At 41.0% G+C, this 21,492-nt stretch overlaps 1 protein-coding gene across 2 annotated transcripts in view; it reads right to left on the reverse strand.

Moving 5' to 3' along the window:
* Window positions 1-16,732: 16,732 nt before the first annotated feature.
* STX7 (syntaxin 7) overlaps window positions 16,733-21,492 on the reverse strand; it is a 28,413-nt gene continuing 23,653 nt past the window's right edge. For both annotated transcript variants that reach the window (XM_080999759.1, XM_080999760.1), the window contains exons 9-10: window positions 20,764-20,846; window positions 16,733-18,787 (exon numbers count right to left, since the gene is read on the reverse strand). In XM_080999759.1, the coding sequence (XP_080855885.1) occupies window positions 18,695-18,787; window positions 20,764-20,846 (176 nt within the window). In that variant the 3' untranslated portion in view covers window positions 16,733-18,694. The remainder of the gene's footprint in view (window positions 18,788-20,763; window positions 20,847-21,492) is intronic.

Raw genomic sequence — 21,492 nt, forward strand, 5'->3', positions numbered from 1 at the left:
TTCCTAGCAAACCATATATATGGTCATGTGAAATGGCTGAAAATCAGTTTTTAATCCAAGTGCTTTGATGTAAGTGTGCTATGGATTAGGCTAGTAGAGATCCAAGCAATCCCATAGGGCTTAATTTTTAAGAAACAGAAATGAATTAAAGTCCTGTGTATCTGAATTAAGGTTCATCTGAGCTGGCTCACTGCTAGTTAAATTCAACTTTGCATTAGTTTTAGAAGAAGGAATGAAACCCATACATTTAGCAAATTTGCAAAGCACTGCCTTTACATTCTCAATGATCCATTAATAAGCCAAGCTCTCTTCCACAAAGGAAAAATATTACACTACCATTGGCACTCAACCTCCAGAATTTTAAAAAAAGTTTTGATTTGCTGATTGAGAAATAGGAAAGTCTGTTAAGAAAAGAGAATGGACCACAGTTCAAGAGGATCTGTGGAGCCGTGATGATTGATCAATGTTAAATGGTTTTAGGAATGTAAGTCATGTCAATTATGCAACTAATTTTGTAAATTATAGTTTTTTGCCATCTAAGGAGGACCTTTTTGATTTTGAAAGGCATTTTGACTATAGAGTATGGATTGTTTTTGTACTCCCTGGACATTTTTTAAATTTTCGTTTGCTGTCCCTGTATATTTTAATGGTTTAGTTTTAGCACATTTATTTCTGGTTGATCAATTTTATTTCCAGTGTGCTAAACCAACTTGAGTATATATTTAAAAAGAAAAACAGAAAGTGGGGTATCAATGCTTTTAATAATTCAATAATAAATACTGTGCACGCTGAAATCAGCAACAGCAAATAATGGACCATAACCCAGCAAATATTAGCTGCAACTAAAATCACAATTTCTGTGTGAAAGAGCACATAAAATGCAAAAATTAGCAAGGAAAGAAATGTTGGGAAGAAGAAACAAAGTGCCATCTGAATGCAGCCTTAGAGTGGGTATAGAACTGAGATGTAAAGCATTAAAGGGGAATTGTAAAATATTAGTACAGTCTTGATCCTACAAGGTGAAGAATATCTTCAAATGTCTTTATGACACAAAGACTTTGTAAATGTTCAGTATAGCTCTTGGTTCAAATCTATGAGTCAGCTGTACTCACCCCTTTAATAACAGTGATTATAGAAAATAAAAAGGGATTAGGGTGTGGATGTGACAGAAAATACCCAGCTCTGCATTTGTTTCTTCCTGGGATAAATATTTTGAACATCTTATATATGCCAAAAGCGGGGAGGGGGGGGGAGTAGAGGACAGAGGGTGAAGAAAGCACTGGGAGCGGATAGGGGATTTTTATCTGGACCCACCGGGAAACTCAGCAAACCTACTGTACCTGGAACTAGGTGTGGAGAGTTCAGCTGAGTGGGCAGCACAACTGTGGACAACCTGAGGAAGTAGCATCCACCTTGGGCCTGCCCATAAAAAGCAAGTCTAGAGTGAGAGACTAGAGTGATGCCCGCTGTTTGAAGGAACTCTTCTAATTGTGAGGCTTTTGTGGGTGAGCTGAGATGTGTGTGTGTGTGTGTGTGTGTGTGTGTGTGTGTAACTTTGCATTAATGTAACTTTTTATGTAACTGCATTTTTGTAATATTTTGCTTAAGTTGCTGCTTTAGTTTTTTGTACAGTACTTACAGTTTTTTAATGTATTAATCAGTATAGAAATTAAATAATCAATAATCAAAACTTAGAGGTTTCAACTGTGTGGGCATCACAAAAGGTCAGCAATAGTTTTTAGTACAAGCTCTATTTTAAAATAAAAATAAAATTTGAGCAAATCAGTTGACACAAAATAACAATTACTCATCAAACTCAATAGAAGCTTAAAAGGTTAAAGCAGATGCTGCCAACTTTTTGGGGGATACAAGAGTCACCAATGATTAGATGGTGGTTTTGAGGGGATTTCTTGGTAAAAAAGATAAATAAGGATCTATACCTCAGATCCATGTTTTTGCAGCACTGGCAGTTACCAGATCCATGGTTTTTATGTTCATTCAATGGAAACAGATGTGGTCTGTGAGTTGGCAGAGGTGGGGAACCCGTTAAAAAAGGCTAGTGGGTTTTAAGACTCCAACAGCATCTGGAGGACACCAATTTGGGGAAAGACTGGTGTAGACTAGAGTTTCCAAAACTTGTATTCAGCTGTTGTTTGACTACAACTCCCATCATCCTTAGCTAACAGGACCAGTGGTCAGGGATGATGGGAAGTGTAGTCCAAAACCAGCTGGAGATACAAGTTTGGGAAACCTGGACTAGACAATACATGTACACACAATTCTACAACTTTTTGATGAAGGAAAGCTATGGGAGTCTGCAAGTCTGAGCAGAGGAATTGGCTGCTTAGCCCTTTCTCCTCTGGCCATCCTTCTGCTAAAAAGGAGACACAAATTCAGAGGAATTTGTTTGCATCATCAGGAGGAACATTTTTAACCACATTGCACAGAATTTTAAATGGCAAGACTGGAGGGGAAAGGGTTAAGTATCTCCTCTTTTCACTGTTCCTCTGCTCAAACTTGCAGCATCCTTAGGCCACACATTAAGTTTAAAAAATGTCAGGAGATGTATACTTCATCTGCCTTGAAACATCTCATTTGACCTGAGTCAAATGGTAGTCTTGGGAATTCTCAGCACATGGGACCATAATAACCCCCAATAGCCTTTGTGGGATATTCTTTACAAGATATGAGCCCAGGAACTTAATCTTCTTTGCATTAATTGTGATTCCTATTTTTGTCCTGCTCAAATCCTCCTAATGGAAAGCAGAGGAAGTCAAGCCCTGCCTTTTAGCAAAGCCCAAAGCTAGAATCTGAATGGGAAGCCTAATTTTCCCCCATCTTGATATCAACAATTAAATCTAAATTAAAATGTTCCTGGAAGTTTTCCACAGCCAAGTGATTAAAAAAAACACTGCCAAATTTAGTTCTCATACAGCAGTTGCAAATGTGTTATGCTGTATAAGCTTGAGTAAAAGAAAACTATTTTCGTGATAGGTAGGTAAAGGATTTCTAATATGAGATTTAAAAACAAAACATGAAAATTGAAGAAAATGTTAAGTACATAATTAGGGTAAGCCATGGTACTTTGATCATGGCAATAAGCTATTAGCACAGAGGCTGCCCATGCATTTGCAGAGAGAGCTCAGTGGTCTTCATATGTCAAAAATAGAATCACTGATGAATAAATGCATAACAACAAACTTCATTCATTTAGTTAATTTAAGTAACTGTTTTTATTTAATTAACAATTGTAGAGAACTGTTGTGTTGAATCCATCATGGCAGCAGGTTTTCATGCTTCTTTCTCCTCACTGAAGCCCTCTCTGCTATCTAAAATTCTCTCCTGAGGGATGAAGCACTGTGGTGATCACACAGGGTCCTAGGACGTTTAACGGTCTATTGATCTCTGTGCCACCACTGTGCTCGCTTCCCCGCTGCCACCAACCAGTTACTCTCTGGTGAAACACTGAGTCCAGACAGTTGTTAAAAGTGAACCAAAAAAAAAAGTTTATTTTACAAACATTAACAAGTTTATGGTTTCTCCGATAATATTCCTGTCAGTACCTTCACTTTAGTTTCTTTACTGGCCTATACCTTCCTAATACCTTCTGACTGATTATCTCAACTGTTTGACTGACTCATAGAATCATAGAATAGAATCATAGAGTTGGAAGAGACCACAAGGGCCATCGAGTCCAACCCCCTGCCAAGCAGGAAACACCATCAGAGCACTCCTGACATATGGTTGTCAAGCCTCTGCTTAAAGACCTCCAAAGAAGGAGACTCCACCACACTCCTTGGCAGCAAATTCCACTGTCGAACAGCTCTTACTGTCAGGAAGTTCTTCCTAATGTTTAGGTGGAATCTTCTTTCTTGTAGTTTGGATCCATTGCTCCGTGTCCGCTTCTCTGGAGCAGCAGAAAACAACCTTTCTCCCTCCTCTATGTGACATCCTTTTATATATTTGAACATGGCTATCATATCACCCCTTAACCTCCTCTTCTCCAGGCTAAACATGCCCAGCTCCCTTAGCCGTTCCTCATAAGGCATCGTTTCCAGGCCTTTGACCATTTTGGTTGCCCTCCTCTGGACACGTTCCAGTTTGTCAGTGTCCTTCTTGAACTGTGGTGCCCAGAACTGGACACAGTACTCCAGGTGAGGTCTGACCAGAGCAGAATACAGTGGCACTATTACTTCCCTTGATCTAGATGCTATACTCCTATTGATGCAGCCCAGAATTGCATTGGCTTTTTTAGCTGCCGTGTCACACTGTTGGCTCATGTCAAGTTTGTGGTCAACCAAGACTCCTAGATCCTTTTCACATGTACTGCTCTCAAAGCCAGGTGTCACCCATCTTGTATTTGTGCCTCTCATTTTTTTTGCCCAAGTGTAATACTTTACATTTCTCCCTGTTAAAATTCATCTTGTTTGTTTTTGCCCAGTTCTCTAATCTGTCAAGGTCGTTTTGAAGTGTGATCCTGTCCTCTGGGGTGTTAGCCACCCCTCCCAGTTTGGTGTCATCTGCAAATTTGATCAGGATGCCCTTGAGTCCATCATCCAAGTCGTTGATAAAGATGTTGAATAAGACCGGGCCCAAGACAGAACCCTGTGGCACCCCACTAGTCACTCTTCTCCAGGATGAAGAGGAACCATTGATGAGCACCCTTTGGGTTCGGTCAGTCAGCCAGTTACAAATCCACTGAGTGGTAGCATAGTCAAGACCGCATTTTACCAGCTTCTTTACAAGAATATCAGGTTAGTCTGACATGACTTATTTTTCAGAAATCCATGCTGACTATTGGTGATCACAGCATTCCTTTCTAGGTGCTCACAGACTGTTTGCTTAATGATCTGCTCCAGAATCTTCCCTGGTATTGATGTCAGACTGACTGGGCAGTAATTGTTTGGGTCCTCTCTTTTCCCCTTTTTGAAAATAGGGACAACATTTGCCCTCCTCCAGTCTGCCGGGACTTCGCCTGTTCTCCAGGAATTCTCAAAGATGACTGCCAGTGGTTCTGAGATCACATCTGCCAGTTCTTTTAATACTCTTGGATGCAGTTCATCTGGTCCTGGAGACTTGAATACATCTAAACTAGCCTTAGTTATTCTGGGCTGTGTTTCCTCTGCTGAATCATTTGACTCCTCTTAACAAATTCTCTCACTCTCTCACCCCACCCCAACCCACAGACTTATCTTATCTCTCTCTTCTAACTCCAGACTGTCTTCTCAACCACCCTAACTCTAACTCTCTCCCCTCCAAAAAACCTCTGTGCTTAAACCTTATACACAGTTAACGCTGCCCCCTGGGTTCACATTGCTTAGTCATTTTACAATTAGTTAACCCTTTCCCTATGAACCCAGAATGATGTCACACACCTAGGAGGGCAAATGCCACAAGCACCCTCAAGGAAGACCTGGGATGTGCCCTTTGCCTGCAGTGGAAGAAAGGAATGTTAATATTCAGTTGGCTGTGATTCCTGAATTGCCAGGAGTTGGACTAAATGAACCTTGAGTCCCTCCTAACTCTACAGTTCTATGACACTATGATTTATGAAATTGCTTGTATAAATCAGAAGTTGTTTGCACAAGCTGGCTCCACCAGGTTTTTAACTCCCCACTTGAAACTGCTGCCTGCATTGGCTTGTGAAGAGACATTCAAGTGCCACCATGAATACAGTTGTAGTTTTAGCTCACTGGTACTAGCCTACAGTGGTCTCATTTGAGCATCACAAATGTTTCAATCCTGACCACTTTGCTTGTCCCCACTTGCGTTGGAAGAAACTAGTCCCCGTCCCTGGCTTAGTGTTACATCTGAACCAAGGATCACAATTTATTTCATTCCCCAAAACCCCACAGTCTGTAGCCAAGGTTTATTGGTTTACTGACCATGATTTGTTGGAGCAAGAAATACCACAATTTCTGGTACAGAAATAACATTAAGTCAGGGAATTGTTTCCATACCAGTGAGGATGAGAGAAAGAGCCTTAACATGACATGTGAACTGGAATGGCCTGGAAATGCATTCAATAAGTCTGATCTTGAGCACTGAAACATGTGTGAGTGACCAGCTTGTGGATTAATAGCCTCATATAACAAACATGCTTAAGACAAATTAATGCATGAAGGGGTTAACACCACAGAACAAGCTGTCCTGCCAGGCTTAGCTAGATCACTCCCCCTTATCTTGGGAGGGAGGGTTATCAAGCCTTTGTTCTTCCCATTCTGCCATGTGAACCCTACCAGTAAGCATGTCTAAACTAGATTCTCCAAGCTTAGACTGTGTGTCTTCAGTGAGCTGTCTTTGTTTCTAACCAATAATTTAGAAACTCTCACCACTTTGGAACCTAAGTTATACTGTCTATGTGTCCTGACTACCATGTTGAAAAGCACAAGAATCTGACGTTTGAAGACTTTGTAAGTGAATCATTTTTAACTTACCAAACGTGTGGTCTCTTTCTATGTTAAGATAAGAGGTGAACTTGGGAAGCAACATAAAAAAAGGTAAAGTTAAAGGACCCCTGACAATTAAGTCCAGTTGCGAACGATTCTGGGGTTGCGGCACTCATCTCACTTTACTGGCCCAGGGAGCCGACGTTTGTCTGCAGACAGTTTTTCCGGGTCATGTGGCCAGCATGACTAAGCTGCTTCTGGCAAAACCAGAGCAGTGCATGTAAACGCTGTTTACCTTCCCACCAGAGTGGTACCTATTTATCTACTTGCATTTTGACGTGCTTTTGAACTGCTAGGTTGGCAGGAGCAGGGACCAAGCAATGGGAGCTCACCCTGTCGTGGGGATTTGAACCCCTGACCTTCTGATTGGCAAGCCCTAGGCTCAGTGGTTTAGATATTTTAAAAGCTTAACAACCTATATTTCCACCCTTCACCCTTCTACTGGGGTGCTCTCACCCAAGAGAACTTGCTCCAAACATCCAGGGAATTCTCCTTTTATATCTATATATATTTTCTTTAACCAAAACCAAAAACCAACACAGGTCATGGTAAGCAAGGAGTCAGCAATTTCAAACAGGTTCCTAGCAGCTGTCAAAAGTCTACTAGCTGTTTTGAAGCAGCCTTGCATTGTGGGTTAGGCTGTAGCTGTCACATATACAAGTGAAGATCATATTCAAGATCATGAAGGTTTAAACTCATGGTGGTAAACTAATAATAATAATAAATAAAAGCTTTGGCCGGAGCCAGAGAAAACTGCAAATGCTGGAGCAGGGTGGGGAAATCAGTAGCCAGGGTCTCATGCAGAAGAACACCTACACATCTGCTTCAAAACTTTATTGGACTAAAGCCCAGGGTTGCACACTGCTCTCAAAAAGCATTAAAATGCTCTCTGGGGATAACAAAAAGCTGGAGATTTTGAGCTGCTCTACTACCATAAAAGTGTTAAACTGCAGTAGTAGTAACAATTTTATTTGTTTAGCTATGAGCCATTACAAAGATAAAAGACATTCAGAGTCGAGCCACAAATTGGGCTCTTAATTTTCTGGCAGCTAGCGCAAATAGAGAAACATGCAAAGTAACATAATGTTTCTTGTCCAACAGCAAAAAGCACACAAACTCACTTGATTTAGCATCCCCCCCCCAGCTATACTCAGATATTTTTCATAAGGATGTTTATATGGAGGGCACTGCATAATGGAGTGAACAACATCCTCTATAACCATTTTACAAAACACACAGAAACTCTGTTCTAAGGGTAACTTTTTTTTTTATCATGGCCTTCCAGAAAGGCAGGGGACATAAAAAGTCTTAATTCTGTAAAAGTAATTCTACATGCATCATGCATCCAAAGTAACTAACTGTAACATATGTGGAAATAAAATAAATGAAATGTAGTGCATGCGAATGTAAAGTTTCTTCTTGGATAGAGTGTGCTGCTGCTGATAACACCGAGGTTGCAGGTTCAATCCTCGCATGGGGCAGCTGGATATTCCTGTATTGCAGGGGGGTTGGACTACATAAGCCTCAGGGTCCCTTCCAACTCTTGTTGTTGTTTAGTTGTTTAGTCGTGTCCGACTCTTCGTGACCCCATGGACCAGAGCACGCCAGGCACTCCTGTCTTCCACTGCCTCCTGCAGTTTGGTCAAACTCATGCTGGTAGCTTCGAAAACACTGTCCAACCATCTCGTCCTCTGTCGTCCCCTTCTCCTTGTGCCCTCCATCTTTCCCAACATCAGGGGCTTTTCCAGGGAGTCTTCTCTTCTCATGAGGTGGCCAAAGTATTGGAGCCTCAGCTTCACGATCTGTCCTTCCAGTGAGCACTCAGGGCTGATTTCCTTAAGAATGGATAGGTTTGGAAAAGGGATGCCAGAACTCACCATGAACACTTCCTTGTTCTCTTATAATGGCAATGGTGTCCACCTGAGAGATGCTGGAACTGAGTTCCGGTTGGAAAAAGCCCTGTTCGCATTCCAGATGGGCATGACTCACAAAAAATGCAACAGCATCCAATCTTTAACACCCAGAGACAGATATAATTCCCACCACCCCAGGAAAAGGAACTAATAAAAGCCTCAAACCCCAAAGCTTTCAGGGATGCTGGATTTTGTAGGTTAAGTAGCATAACTGTGGAGAAGTGGTGTGCGTAAATCATGTCACAAAATCAAAGGATCTTATACATCCTATGGAATTTATATCATTTAGGTACACTGTGAGAATCCTGTTGGTTTTTTAAATGCTAAAATGGTTAATAAAAATATGTAATGTATAGAAGACAGCTGCATAAATACTGCAGCCCAGAGACAGCACTGACAGATGCCATCTTGCTGACAGATTGTGAAGACAAACATGTAATTATTCTGTCATAAAATTTTCCAAGATATTTCAACATTAGGTTTATCGCTAGTCTGCTTCAGTTGAAGACAATGGCATGTCCTTTCAAAGCTGCCAGAAGAAAGCCTATGGCATGTTTTCTTGCCCTGGTTGGGGAAAAAAAACATTTTGGTGCTAACTTAACTGCAATGGGAAGGAAGGAGGGAGGAAGTATGGGTGATTAGCAGAGTTATAGTGGATGAAGATGAATCTAACTGACCCATCCCTTTGCAATTCAGGAGGCACATCCACTTTAACATATGTTGAACAGCAATGTGATGAACTCAGCATCTATAAACCTTGACTGCCGCTGTTACAGATAATGCTCTTTTTGTCCTCATCATGAAGTGTAAAGGGTGACATGCTCAGGAATTCTGGAACTAGGAATTCACTGAAAATGGAGACAACAGGGAGACAGATGCCTTTTAAAGTTAGGAACTGAATTTGTCAACGAGAGGCTGAAATCTCATCTTAAGATTTTGGTGCAAAGCATAGAGTTTTGCCACCAAGGGAACATCTAGCCACCATTCTATGCAAGCAGTGTTCCAGTGAGGCTGACTGCCTTTAAAGTACTCTGCATCTTATGATATTTGAGTGATTTGATTGTATGTCACCATGGGATTCTTCATCTTATTTATTTGAATGGGGTTGGTGGGTCAAAAATACTCTTATAAAATAAGATTAAAAGTGTGCATAGGATGGAAGCCTTACTGCCTCTTGTTTTGGTACAATAGTGCTTGGTATCTACCGTAGTTCTGCTAGAAGAGGGGTGCGCAGTTTAATGTTCCATTGATATTGTGGAACACCAGATCCCATAATGCCTGATCACTGGCTGTGCTGGCTGGTCTGGTGGGAGCTAGATAACATCTGGAGGCCACCACATTGGCTACATTCATATTACTCCTGAATATGTGAGTTGTAGATGACTGGCGTTCTAATTCAAAGCACTAATCACCAGCTCTGTGATAGCTCATGTGTGTGTGTGTGTGTGTGTGTGTGTGTGTGTGTGTGAAGTGGGGAAGTAACTGTAGCAGGCATAGCAGAAATGTTCACTATTCAGAAGATATAGAAGTGATAATGTATTTAACTCAGTGTCACCACTACCACCTTAGGTACTGTGTCCCAATGGGAAAACAGTGAAATTTAAAAGGAAGGGAATTCACAGATGATCAAAACTGTGCCATGAAGAAGGAAACAAAATACCAAAAGTGCACATATCAGCAGCTGAAAGCTCCTTACAGTCCCAATTCAGTGTTTCACAGTTATGAGACCTTGAAACTTATATATATATATATATATATATATATATGAGATGAAATCTTAATTAATAGCAGGATTTCTATACAGGCTGAACCCACATCTGTGTGCAATATAAATGTGATGGTTTTATCCTACTACAGGGACAGTGGCTCACCATATCTTAGCAATTTTCCTAGTATAATATTTTTCACTAATATAGTTTGTTGAAGAAACAGAATTTGGAGAAGAGCAGGTTTCAAAAAAATAGCTGTGTTCTTGCTCATCTATTGTTTCAGCAAGTGCAAATTAGATAAGTTCACATTAACACTTGAACCAAGACCTCTGCCTGCTGCTGAAATCCATAGCAGGGGGGAACAGGTCTAAGTGGCATTTAAAAATTATCAGCAGGACACATAGAGTAGCACCATGGCATTATACAACTTCAGAATGCAGGTAAAAAAATGTGTGTTTAAATATGCTCCCATTTCAAAATCTTTCACAAAACCAATAAAACGAATTTATGGCAAGCTGTGCTTATTTAGTGAGGCTAGAAGAACATTACTGAAAAAGACATTTATCATAATAAGGCAAGGTGCTTTGTGGGAGGTATTAAAAATGTAAAAGAATGAAAATACAGTCAAATCCTGAATATCTTTTGAGAATGAACAGGAAGAGAGAGAAAATAGGGAAATGAGGATAAATTCTAATGGGAGGGGGAGAGGGAGAGAAGGCCCCCCCCCCCCCCCGTTTTCAGAAGAAAATTAAAGAAAGCATTGGATTGTATTATGAACTTTCAACTGAAGAATGCGCACATGGGATTTAGTTTCCTTTGATGAATGGCTGTCTCCATTCCATATCTCCATTGAGGCCAAATAATAATAATAATAAATTTTAATAAATCCTGCAAAATATCTTTTAAAGCTACAAATAAATGCTTTGCAGGTAAAGGCAGCATCTATACTGGAGACCGTGTGGGAGTGGATGGATGCAGTGAGAGGGAGTTCCAAGGCTGAAACAAGATCCACTCTTTCCTTGGAGAGGCAATTAGATTTGAGCCCTTCAGAGATATTCCCTTTACCCCCACCACCACCCCAACTTAAATTGTGGGAAAAAAGAAAAGGTCAGGGAGAGGTAACTGACTGTGCCGTCTGTTCCTGTCACAATTGTGCCTTTTGCCCCTTCTTTTGGTATGTATATCCGTCATAACAGTAAAGCGTACACACACAGAGAGATATGTACAGATGTTCCCTTATGTCAAGATCCCTTTCAAGTGCTGGGAAAGAACCTCATCTTTCCAAAACAGCATTTGCTTTAAAGCATCCCGGCACTGGACTGCTTTAATCTAAAAACTGCAATCAGCTTCAAATATGGGGCGTTTTGAAGCAAAATGTTCTCGCTTTGATACGATTGTGGAAAGTTGTGTTTTAAAGAGATCCTTTCTTAGCTTCTCTAGGGAGTTCACACATAGGAGAGACACACAGCATAGGTAGTAGGCAGAAGAAATGAAGCTGTATTCAAGCCAAATGCAATACAAACTTATGGCATAAATAAATCCCATTTAACTCAGCGGAGTTTACCGGTATTTGTAAATGAACATGTATTGAATCGCACTGTCAGGATGTCAGAAGACGTAAAGGAAGGGGGGTGAGGGAAGCTTTCTTGCATTAGGGAGGAGCTTCTCACTGAATTTAATGTATGAATTCTAGTCCTGGAAGGGAGTAGGTTCTGGAAAAAGTGAGGAGTTATGATGGGGATATGCAATTCACCAGTAGACTTGGAAACTATGGTTAGGTGATGATGCTACACATCAGAGGCAAAACCCAGTATCTCCTCTGGCTGCCATTTCTTAGCTCCAAATCACCCCAGCAATATTTTTTCTCTCACACCGAATTCTAAAGACCCCAAAACACTGACTAGCCTTTGGCAAACTTAACTAGAGAAGAAGAAGAAGAGTTTGGATTTTATATCCCGCCTTTCACTCCCTTTAAGGAGTCTCAAAGCGGCTAACATCCTCCTTTCCCTTCCTCCCCCACAACAAACACTCTGTGAGGTGAGTGGGGCTGAGAGACTTCAAAGAAGTGTGACTGGCCCAAGGTCACCCAGCAGCTGCATGTGGAGGAGCAGAGACGCGAACCCGGTTCCCCAGATTACGAGACTACCACTCTTAACCACTACACCACACTGGCAACTAGATTGATATGGCCTGGAGGGGGTAAATTGGGGTTTTGTTTTCATATCTTTTTCTCTTTTTTGTAAGTGTTATTATATATTGGAAGCAATAAAACTATATGTGTTGAGGGCGGGGAATTCTAAAAACATGTTTTTAGCACTCTTCTTTCCTATCCACTGACCCTCTCTGATACTGTAAGCATTCACCCCTTGCTCATACCATTCTCCACTATCTCAGCAAATCTCAGGACCATGGACTTGGTGGTACAACATCCAGTTTGGCCCTCATTCATAGAACTGATGAGAAAAACAGTAAAGCTCTTCACAGCCTGGGGAAAAGGAGGGCCTCCTGTTTTTCAACAGCAATTTATCATGCCTATTAACGGTGGTGTTTTAAAATATATGTTTATTATGCCCTAAGGCAGCTTCTGCGATATTCTCTTTAGGTTAAGTGAGCTCTTTTGAAGACCTGCAGCCAAAACATAATTGCACATATTTTTTTAGTATTTTGAGGGCTACAGTTAAATGATACTGTAGGTGTATGGAACAGCCTTCTGTTGTGTTTTTTTTTCATTTGAAAAAAAGATCATGGGATTGTAATCAGTTGCTGAGGGCATCTTAGTGGTCCCTCTCACCACTATTTCTTTAGTCACATTTGGAGTATCCCATGACTGCATACTACTACTACTACTACTACTACTACTACTATTACTACTAGAAAATGTTATGGCATCTGCTGTGTAATGTCCAGATTAGTTTAGAGAAGTTCTGTTAAAGCTTTTTAACAGAACATTGACAACACATAGATGTCCAGCAGAAGTTCTTCACTTGTTAAAAGCAAGCATGAGGAGTTTGTAATCCTGTATGAGGTCCATAAACACAGAGAAGATGCATGCTGCACTAGTGACATGCTTGCCAGGGTCCTGTGACTCCTGGTTTTACAGACATTTCCATAATTGATGTCTTTTTGACTTAGCAGCTAGGAATCTCCTAGGAAGAGTATCCAGAATTTAGCTATCCAGCTAATTTTATTCATTTATTTAATTGCTCCCTGTGAAACATCCTGAAGCTATTTAACAATAAAAAAATCAACAGTACGGTAAAAGGTAAAGGACCCCTAGACAGTTAAGTGCAGTCGAATTCAACTATGGGGTGCAGCGCTCATCTCCACTTTCAGACCAAGGGAGCCAGCATTTGTCCACAGACAGGGAAACATGTGGCCAACATGTCTAAACTGTTTCTGGTGCATGGAACAGCGTGACGAGTGCCCGAGCGCACAAAAATGCTGTTTACCTTCCTGCCACAGCATTACCTATTTATCTACTCATGCTGGAAAGCTTTCAAACTCCTAGGTTGGCAGGATCTGGGACAAAGCAACAGGAGCTCACCCCGTCATGTGGATTCAAACTGCTGACCTTGTAATCTGCAAGCCCAAGAGGTTCAGTGGTTTAGACCACGTCCCAACATATCTAAAAGACAATTTCCAAGTCCAGTACAGGCCCAGGCTAGGATAAAATCTTCCACTTAAAAGGCTAGTTGGGAAAGGAAAATCTTCAACAGGTGCCAAAAAGATAATAGGGGTAGCACCTGTCTGATATGTTATAGGGGTGTGTTGCTGATATGCTTCAAATCTTCAGTCCTAATCTCTGCCTCTAAAGGACTGTGAACTGAAGCCAAATGTTGGAATACTTCTGTCTCTTTTGTCAACTGGTATATTGCTTAATTTCACTTTGAAGTGTACAGCTTTGGGATCACTTCCTATACTTGTGATTTGATGGACAATAATAATACACCATAAAATGACATTTTTGTGAGCGCATGAGTGAGCCCTGCATTTGCAGATTTGCTTGAAACATTTCTGCTTCAGCCTTTACTCTTGTAAGAAAGTCTTGGTGTGTTCCACTTCTCCCTCCCTCTGAGCTGCCAGCTGCATGTGTGGTTCACTCTTTGATAGCAACTCAGGTCTTTAGGACAAGGATGGGGAACTTGTGGTCCTCCAGACAGTTGGACTCCTAACTCTCATCAAACTTAGCTGACATGGCCAATGGTCAGGGATGATGGGAGCTGTGGTCCATCGTCATCTGGAGGGCTGCAGGTTTCCCATCTCTGTAATAGGTCATCAGGTGCAATAGATGCCACTATGTCTCTTTAAACTAGTTTATACATTATAGCTTCATCTCCTAGCAAACATGAAAGTATTTACCATTGGAGGTTTCTTGCGGCTACAGGTTACCCAGGGAATATTTACAAGGCTAGTACTTTTCAGAGTCTAAAATAGAATGTAGACATTTTTCAGCCAAGTCTTTTATTTCATTCTAAATAGGTACTTGTGGCTAAGTGACATGTCCAACCCCACCTTCTGACATTAAATCCCAGGTGTTTGATATTGGGTTTAAATATCTAAAGCAAATTGGTACAAATTCCTCTTAAGGAATTAAATTGCAATGTCTGAGGTTTTGCTGTTGCTGTCCTGGAATTAAAATGGTGCTTTAAAAAAGAAATCCCTTAAACCCAAAATATGTACAACACAAACTCTCTTAAACTAGTCAAAACAAGTCTTGCCTACTAATGAAGCTGGCAATGAAACAGAAGCCAAAACAAGTCTGGGGATAAGAGGCAATTTTGATATCCACTTTTCATGTGCGTGCAAAGGAAAGGGAGATACTGAGAAATGGTTTAGAAGTAACAACAAGAAAACAGGAGCCTTTTGGAAGGTACATTTAAATGATACCACAACATATGATTAGGTGGCTAGGGTTTAAATAGCTTCATAAATACGATGCAGGTATAAAGAGCCACATTCTCTTGTGCAGCATGCATTCCTTTATCCCTTCTGTACTGTGGAGGAAGATCTACATAAACATATGCACACATTACTTTTGGGGTAATAAATTAATGAAAGGTGTGCAAACATCACTTCCCCAAGGGAAGCCCCAATGATGGCAAAACCAGGTTGTAACAACCCTCCGGTTCACGTTGCAATGCATCATTCTGACGTTTCTCCTTCAACTGCACAGGTCACTGAAAGAGCTGTGTGAAATGCATGCTTCCTCAAGGTTAGGCCACTTTTCCATATGTGGAGAAGGGAGTATTTATCGCAAGGAATGGGATACCATCAGAGCAAACCCACATATTACGAAGTTCCAAAAAAGCTTACAGCTTTCCAAGTGTGTTGTTGGCAAATTGAACGCTGAAGAATCCAGGCAACAAGAGCATTTGGCACCCCACCTCTCACCCCATGCTATAACCCTCAAAAATGGCTGAAAGGGAACATGTTTAGTTCAGCCACTTTGGCATAAAAAAACTAGTGGGCATTTATACGTTATTCTTGTAAATAAGAAAGGCTGAACTGCAAAATTCTAGAGCAATTTCTCCAGTTGTGGGAACAAAAATACCTCATTGCACATATATTAAGAGGACATTTATGGAAAGGTTTCTTACTCATTAGGACTGAGTTTTTTTCATTCCTGAACCCCTTTCCTTTGGCCATAGACAGTGCCCCAACAAGTGATAGGATCTGAGGAGCAGAATGGTGCATCTCTCCCATTGAAAACTATATGGCCAACCTTTTGCTCACCTGAATAATATACCAATGATCAGATATGGGGTTTAGGAGAAATCCAGTTCAGGCTGACTAGCAACCAGGAGGAGTGTTTACTTTCATGTCCATTAGGTTGTTCATTAGCTTAGTTCATCAAAAGCTACTTGTACTAGCATCTTTTTAAAAATGTGCTTATTCTGAATCAGATAGGCTGAATTGATGGACAGAACAGTTGAGCTGCCTTTTGGATTCCCATTACTTCTGAGATGGACAAGGATTCATCCAAACAATAGGTTTTTTTAGCTACTAAACATTGCTCTTTGCCTACAAGCTACTAAGGAAATTGCAAATCATCTTGTAGCTTACAGCATTTTTAAAACATGTTTCTAATTAGCACTGTAACGCTCTTATTAATTTATATATAGCTGGAAATGTTAGTGCTGTGTATTGCTTTTCCTGGATTATGTTCCAGCCTAATGTTGCTTCCTTTCAAAATGCTGAGATTTTTTTCTCATTGGTAATCTGTATGAACAGAAGGCAATTGGCAAAGGAAGGGATGCAGGTGTCGCTGTGGTCTAAACCACTGAACCTCTTGGGCTTGCTGATCGGAAGGTTGGAGGTTTGAATCCACACAACAGGGTGGGCTCCTGTGCTGTCCCAGCTTCTGCCAACCTAGTAGTTCGAAAGCACACCAGTGCAAGTAGATAAATAGGTACTGCTGTGGCGGGAAGGTAAATGGCATTTCCGTGCGCTCTAGCACTTGTCATGGTCCTCTGTGCGCCAGAGGTGGTTTAATCATGCTGGACACATGACCCAGAAAACTGTCTGGGGACAAACACCAGCTCCCTCAGCCTGAAAGCGAGATAAGCACCACACCCCATAGTTGCCTCTGATTGGACTTAACCATCCAGGGGTCCTTTACCTTTTACCTTTACCTAAATGGCAAAGGACTACCTGCAAAGCATTCACTTTCAAAATTGCCTTTATTTAGATGGTGCAATCCAAATTTAGATTGTAGATACTTTCAGTTTTCCCCAAATCACAAGTCTCAGAGCTTCTCATGTAAACATTGCTTCTCTATCAAACTGCATACAAAAGATGTATAAGCTAGAGATAATATTTGTGCAATACATTTTAATTACTTCAATAATATATTAAAAAATAACCTGATTAGTTCGCAGATAACAATGAATAACTTTTCCAATATATGTTACTACAAAATGGAACCAAAAATAATAATAATCAAGTTGTTGTTTTTTTAATAAAAAAAACCTCAGGACTTGAGAGAATTAAATTCCGCTTAATCATCTGGAAGTCAAAACTTTCCAAACTCTGTTCTGGACTCCTAGTACTTACTAATACAATGAGGGATCAATCACTTTGTTAAAAACAGAAACACCAGGTTTGATGTTTATATTGGCCTGAGAGCCCTGAATTCAAGCAGTACACAACTCAGAATTTTCACTAGTCACCATCATATACAGGAATATGAAGACCAAAGTAGTAAAGATAGTGAGGTTATCCATCACCAGATCACCTGATGTTGTTTTTAAAGGGTAAATGCAGAGGCAAACCCTTTTCCCTTCAGATTGGGGCCATGAAATGGGACATGGTTGATCCTGTCCCCATGCTGTATTCCCAATCCAAATGGCTTCCTTCTTCTCAGCTGCTTTGGTCCTGTGGGGGATCTTGTCCAGATGTTCACAAGTATACAAATCCATGATTGTGAATCCCCCACTGCCCCAATCCAGCTGTGTTGCCTTGAGTCACAAACCAACTAAAAACAGTTTTCTAGTTAGGAATGTGTACATTATTGGAGATTCAAATCAGAGAGCCAAGTTTGAAGCTAAGCCACTATACATATTAATTTCGCCCGTATAGTTTAAACTTCAAATACCTAACAAGTACATAAATTAAGGTGCAAATCTTAGCTAATTTTTAAATGTATTCCAAAGACTTATCTTTTAAAGATAAGTACAAACACACAGCCTATCATTATCAAACCCTTTTTGCTAGATTAGCCTTTGCCAAGTTTGCTGATACCCAGTATCAGGTTTTTAATATCAAAATATGAAGAGAAATATACCGTTCTTTTGTAAAACAGAAACTGCACATTTAATCCAAAAAAGTTTCAGAAAGATTAAGTCAGAAAGATAACAACAGAAGCAAGGCTCCAACCTCCAGTAACCCAGATTTGAACTGTGCAGAGAGTCAGTCAGTGGACAGAGATTTCCACTAGTTTATGGAAAGAAATCCTTGGGACCATGTTTGTTTGTGTGTGTGTGTGTGTGTGTGTGTGTGTGTGTGTGTGAGAGAGAGAGAGAGAGAGAGAGAGAGAGAGAGAGATCTCAGAAATGAGAAATGTTTCACTTAGTCCAGAGATACAGGTTAATAGTAACAGTCATTGAAAGTGATTGATGAATTAATTGTTGCAATAAATTAACTTGGCCCTATAAAGTTGGGGGTTAAGCTGACATATCAAACAGTGTGTTTGACAATTTGCATCCTGCTCACAAGCCCCTCTATGATGCCTCTAAAGGGTTCAGCTGAATGACCTTGCAAGACAACTCTCTCTCTCTCTCTCTCTCTCTCTCTCTCTGTGTGTGTGTGTGTGTGTGAGAGAGAGAGAGAGAGAGAGAGAGAGAGAGAGAAAGCCTGGCCTACTTGATGAACAGATCCACACCTGGAGGTAAAGAGAAGAGTAGTAAGCACCATATAAGAAGTTGCCTATACCTTGATCGAGTATTGGCAAGTTACATTGCCGCGATGAATTCAAATTAATCGTACTACACAAGCTGAGGGGGAAGCACTCGTGGATTAAAAATGCATCTTGTGACAAAGCAGAAGTGATAAAGATGGGCACATCATTTACTGAACAGCTTCACAATGAGACATGACTGGAAACTCTACTACGTAATTTAGCACATCATTTTGTTGCTCCCCAGATGATGAGGCCAAGGATAGTTGCTCCTGCAACAAGCACAAGAATGAGGATACACAATTTCTTGCGGGACTTGCGCTGTGGAGAAGCAAAAGAGGAGATTGTCAGCATAGAAAATCCTGAACTGAACGGTTCAAAGTGTTCCATCGTCAGATGATCTACGATCCAGTTCTCACCAGTGGCATGGAAAATTGTGTTTAAACCTTTCAGACTTCAGGTGGGGATACCCATGGTTTGAATATTGCTCTTCCATTTGAAGCAAATTCCCTCCACATAGAAAACTCAACATTAGCAAAACTCTACAGAACCCAAAACTGAGACAGTTCACATGTTTCGTTGAGAGACAGAGTGCAAGTTGAGAACTTGCAAGTTAGAGGTCTCTGGCGATTTCCAGATAGCAACCATGCAATCCTAACCGTGTCTACTCAGAAATAAGTCCTACAGAATTCAATGCAATTTACTGTTAGGCAAATTGGGTTAGAATTGCAGCCTTAGTCACTGTTTAGATTTACAGAAAAGACTAAGTTATAGGCACTGAATAGTTTGCTTTTAAAACCTGAAATACCCCAACTCATAGGGAAACTTATTAAAATTTGTGGTACTTAAATCTCTCAACAACTTTTTAGATTACACATGACTTATTCTGCTCATAAAAAGAATAATCTTACTACTGGGGAATCAGAACTAAGTAGGTTTGATGAGTGTAACATTCACAACTGTGCTAAAGTTAGTTTTTATAAATACTATACATGTGATGGGACAGTCTGTCCAATAAAAATGAGAGCACACCTCTTCAAGGCCACTTGCTTTCCATTTCAGTGCAGTGTATTAAATAGGTTCATGGTCATTACGGTTAACAAATGTTTTCAATCTGTGCCTCAGGGCTGTCAGCAGTCCTGGGCTTCCCCTTCCTTAAGGGCTTTTGCATGGCTGAAATGTATCCTTGAACTGGGATCATAGTTCTTGCTTGCCTGGAGAGAGGATGGTTTTGTGTGTGTAGAGATCTCTTGACCTTCTTACGATTGCAACACACGACTCTTACTGTACAAAGGTAAAAGTCGCATTTGTTGCTCTAGCCACTTTGGTCTCTGTTCCCACCCACTTTTTGCTTTTGCTGCATCCCCTGAGCTTTGACCATGATGGAATGCAGTCCTCAGCCTGAGAAATGTTCCCCAATACTGTACTACATTATCAGGCTTGCTGCTTGAGACTGCTTTTAGATTGGGCCTTATCCTCGAAGGCCCAAGTGGCACCTGTGGATCAAACTGCATTTCCCCAACTTAGCTATCCATGAAAAGTTGCAACAAACTGCTTGCTACAGTTATCCATCTTCTGGTCATGGCATGGTTTAATGTAGTGCACTCTACATGGAGCTGCCTTCAAAGGCTTTCTGCCTGTCCAAAAGGAGCTGGCAAGGCTTCTGGTGTGTGAGTGTAATTCAAAGTGATGGTTTTGATTTAAAACCCAAGATGGCCATGCCTCAAAGCATCTGAAGGACCACCTTCTCATATAATTCCCTTGTCATATCTGCACTGGAAGTCCTTCTCTGGATCCCTCCACTGTTTTCAGATAAGGCAGCTGGTGATTAAATTGTTGCTGGCACCCATCTGTCTTTGAAGACGATGGAGCAATGTGCCTTGGAGGTTGAAAGATGGGTCCTTTTCTGTTTCAGCACCACACATCTGCAACCCATCCTGTGGAACCAAGAGGTCTGCTTGTTGCCTTCTAGGTCAGCATTCAGGAACCGTACAAAGATATTCCTGTCCATGCATGATTTTGAGTGGTGTGTATTTGTGCTTTAACTCATCCTGCCTCCCTTATTACAAATGGAATGTTTAGTATGTGTTTTTTTTAATACGATTGTAAACTGCTCTGATTTTTTGTTGGAAAAGCAGAGCATTAAAAACGATCATTAAAAATATGGCCTAGAGGAGAGTGAGTCACCTGTACCTCACATTGCTAGCCTCTTAGTAAGTCTGAGAATTAAGCTTCAATTTTTTAATCAAAGGATGGAAAATTCCCAACATAATCTAGCTGCTTCTGCTCATATTTACCTGGTAGTCTGCTGCTCTGGACAACTGCTGATTTGCTTGCTGGACATGGACTTCAGCTGTTTCTACATTGGCTTCTATGCTGTCTTTGAGGAGAAAAATAAAACACAGAGACTTTAATCTGAAGGCAGAGTGAAATTCTCAGTAACAGAGATTGCTCTGGAACCTTACATCTTTAGTCCTGTTACTTGACTATGACACAGGAAAGAGGCGGCAATCCTAAGCACACTTATTTGCAAGAACGTTCAGCTGAAACAAACCAGGAAAAAACTACAGGTAACAAAGGACACGGGGCGGATGGTGGCTCATTCAGCTTAACACATACACCCTCCCGACAATACCAACCCATTGACATCGCACCCCTGCAACTTGGGTGTCTGGCTAGCATGAGAAGGGTTATGGTGATCCAACTGACTGATTCACATACCACAGGCAGTTATGGCGGGAGGCTGCTACATGTGTGGGCAGCAAGGGGCAGGCCCCGCAGTCCTTTGACCTGCCTTGCACTTGCTTCCAACACGGGAGTACGGAATTGCCTGAGCCTCCACCTGAGATCATTACAATGTGCATTATTTGCTCCTGCTGGCAGTAGTCAAAGATGAGCCATTGGCAGGGACATACATATTGTACTGATACTGGGACATGAGACAAGTTGAACTACACATACAGTGGGTAACTTTAAGTAGCGGCAGGGGGTGGGACTCAATACAGGATCATCATTTTTAATGGCAG

Source organism: Podarcis pityusensis (genome assembly GCF_964106645.2).
Source record: "Podarcis pityusensis genome assembly, chromosome: 3".
Lineage (NCBI taxonomy): Eukaryota > Metazoa > Chordata > Lepidosauria > Squamata > Lacertidae > Podarcis > Podarcis pityusensis.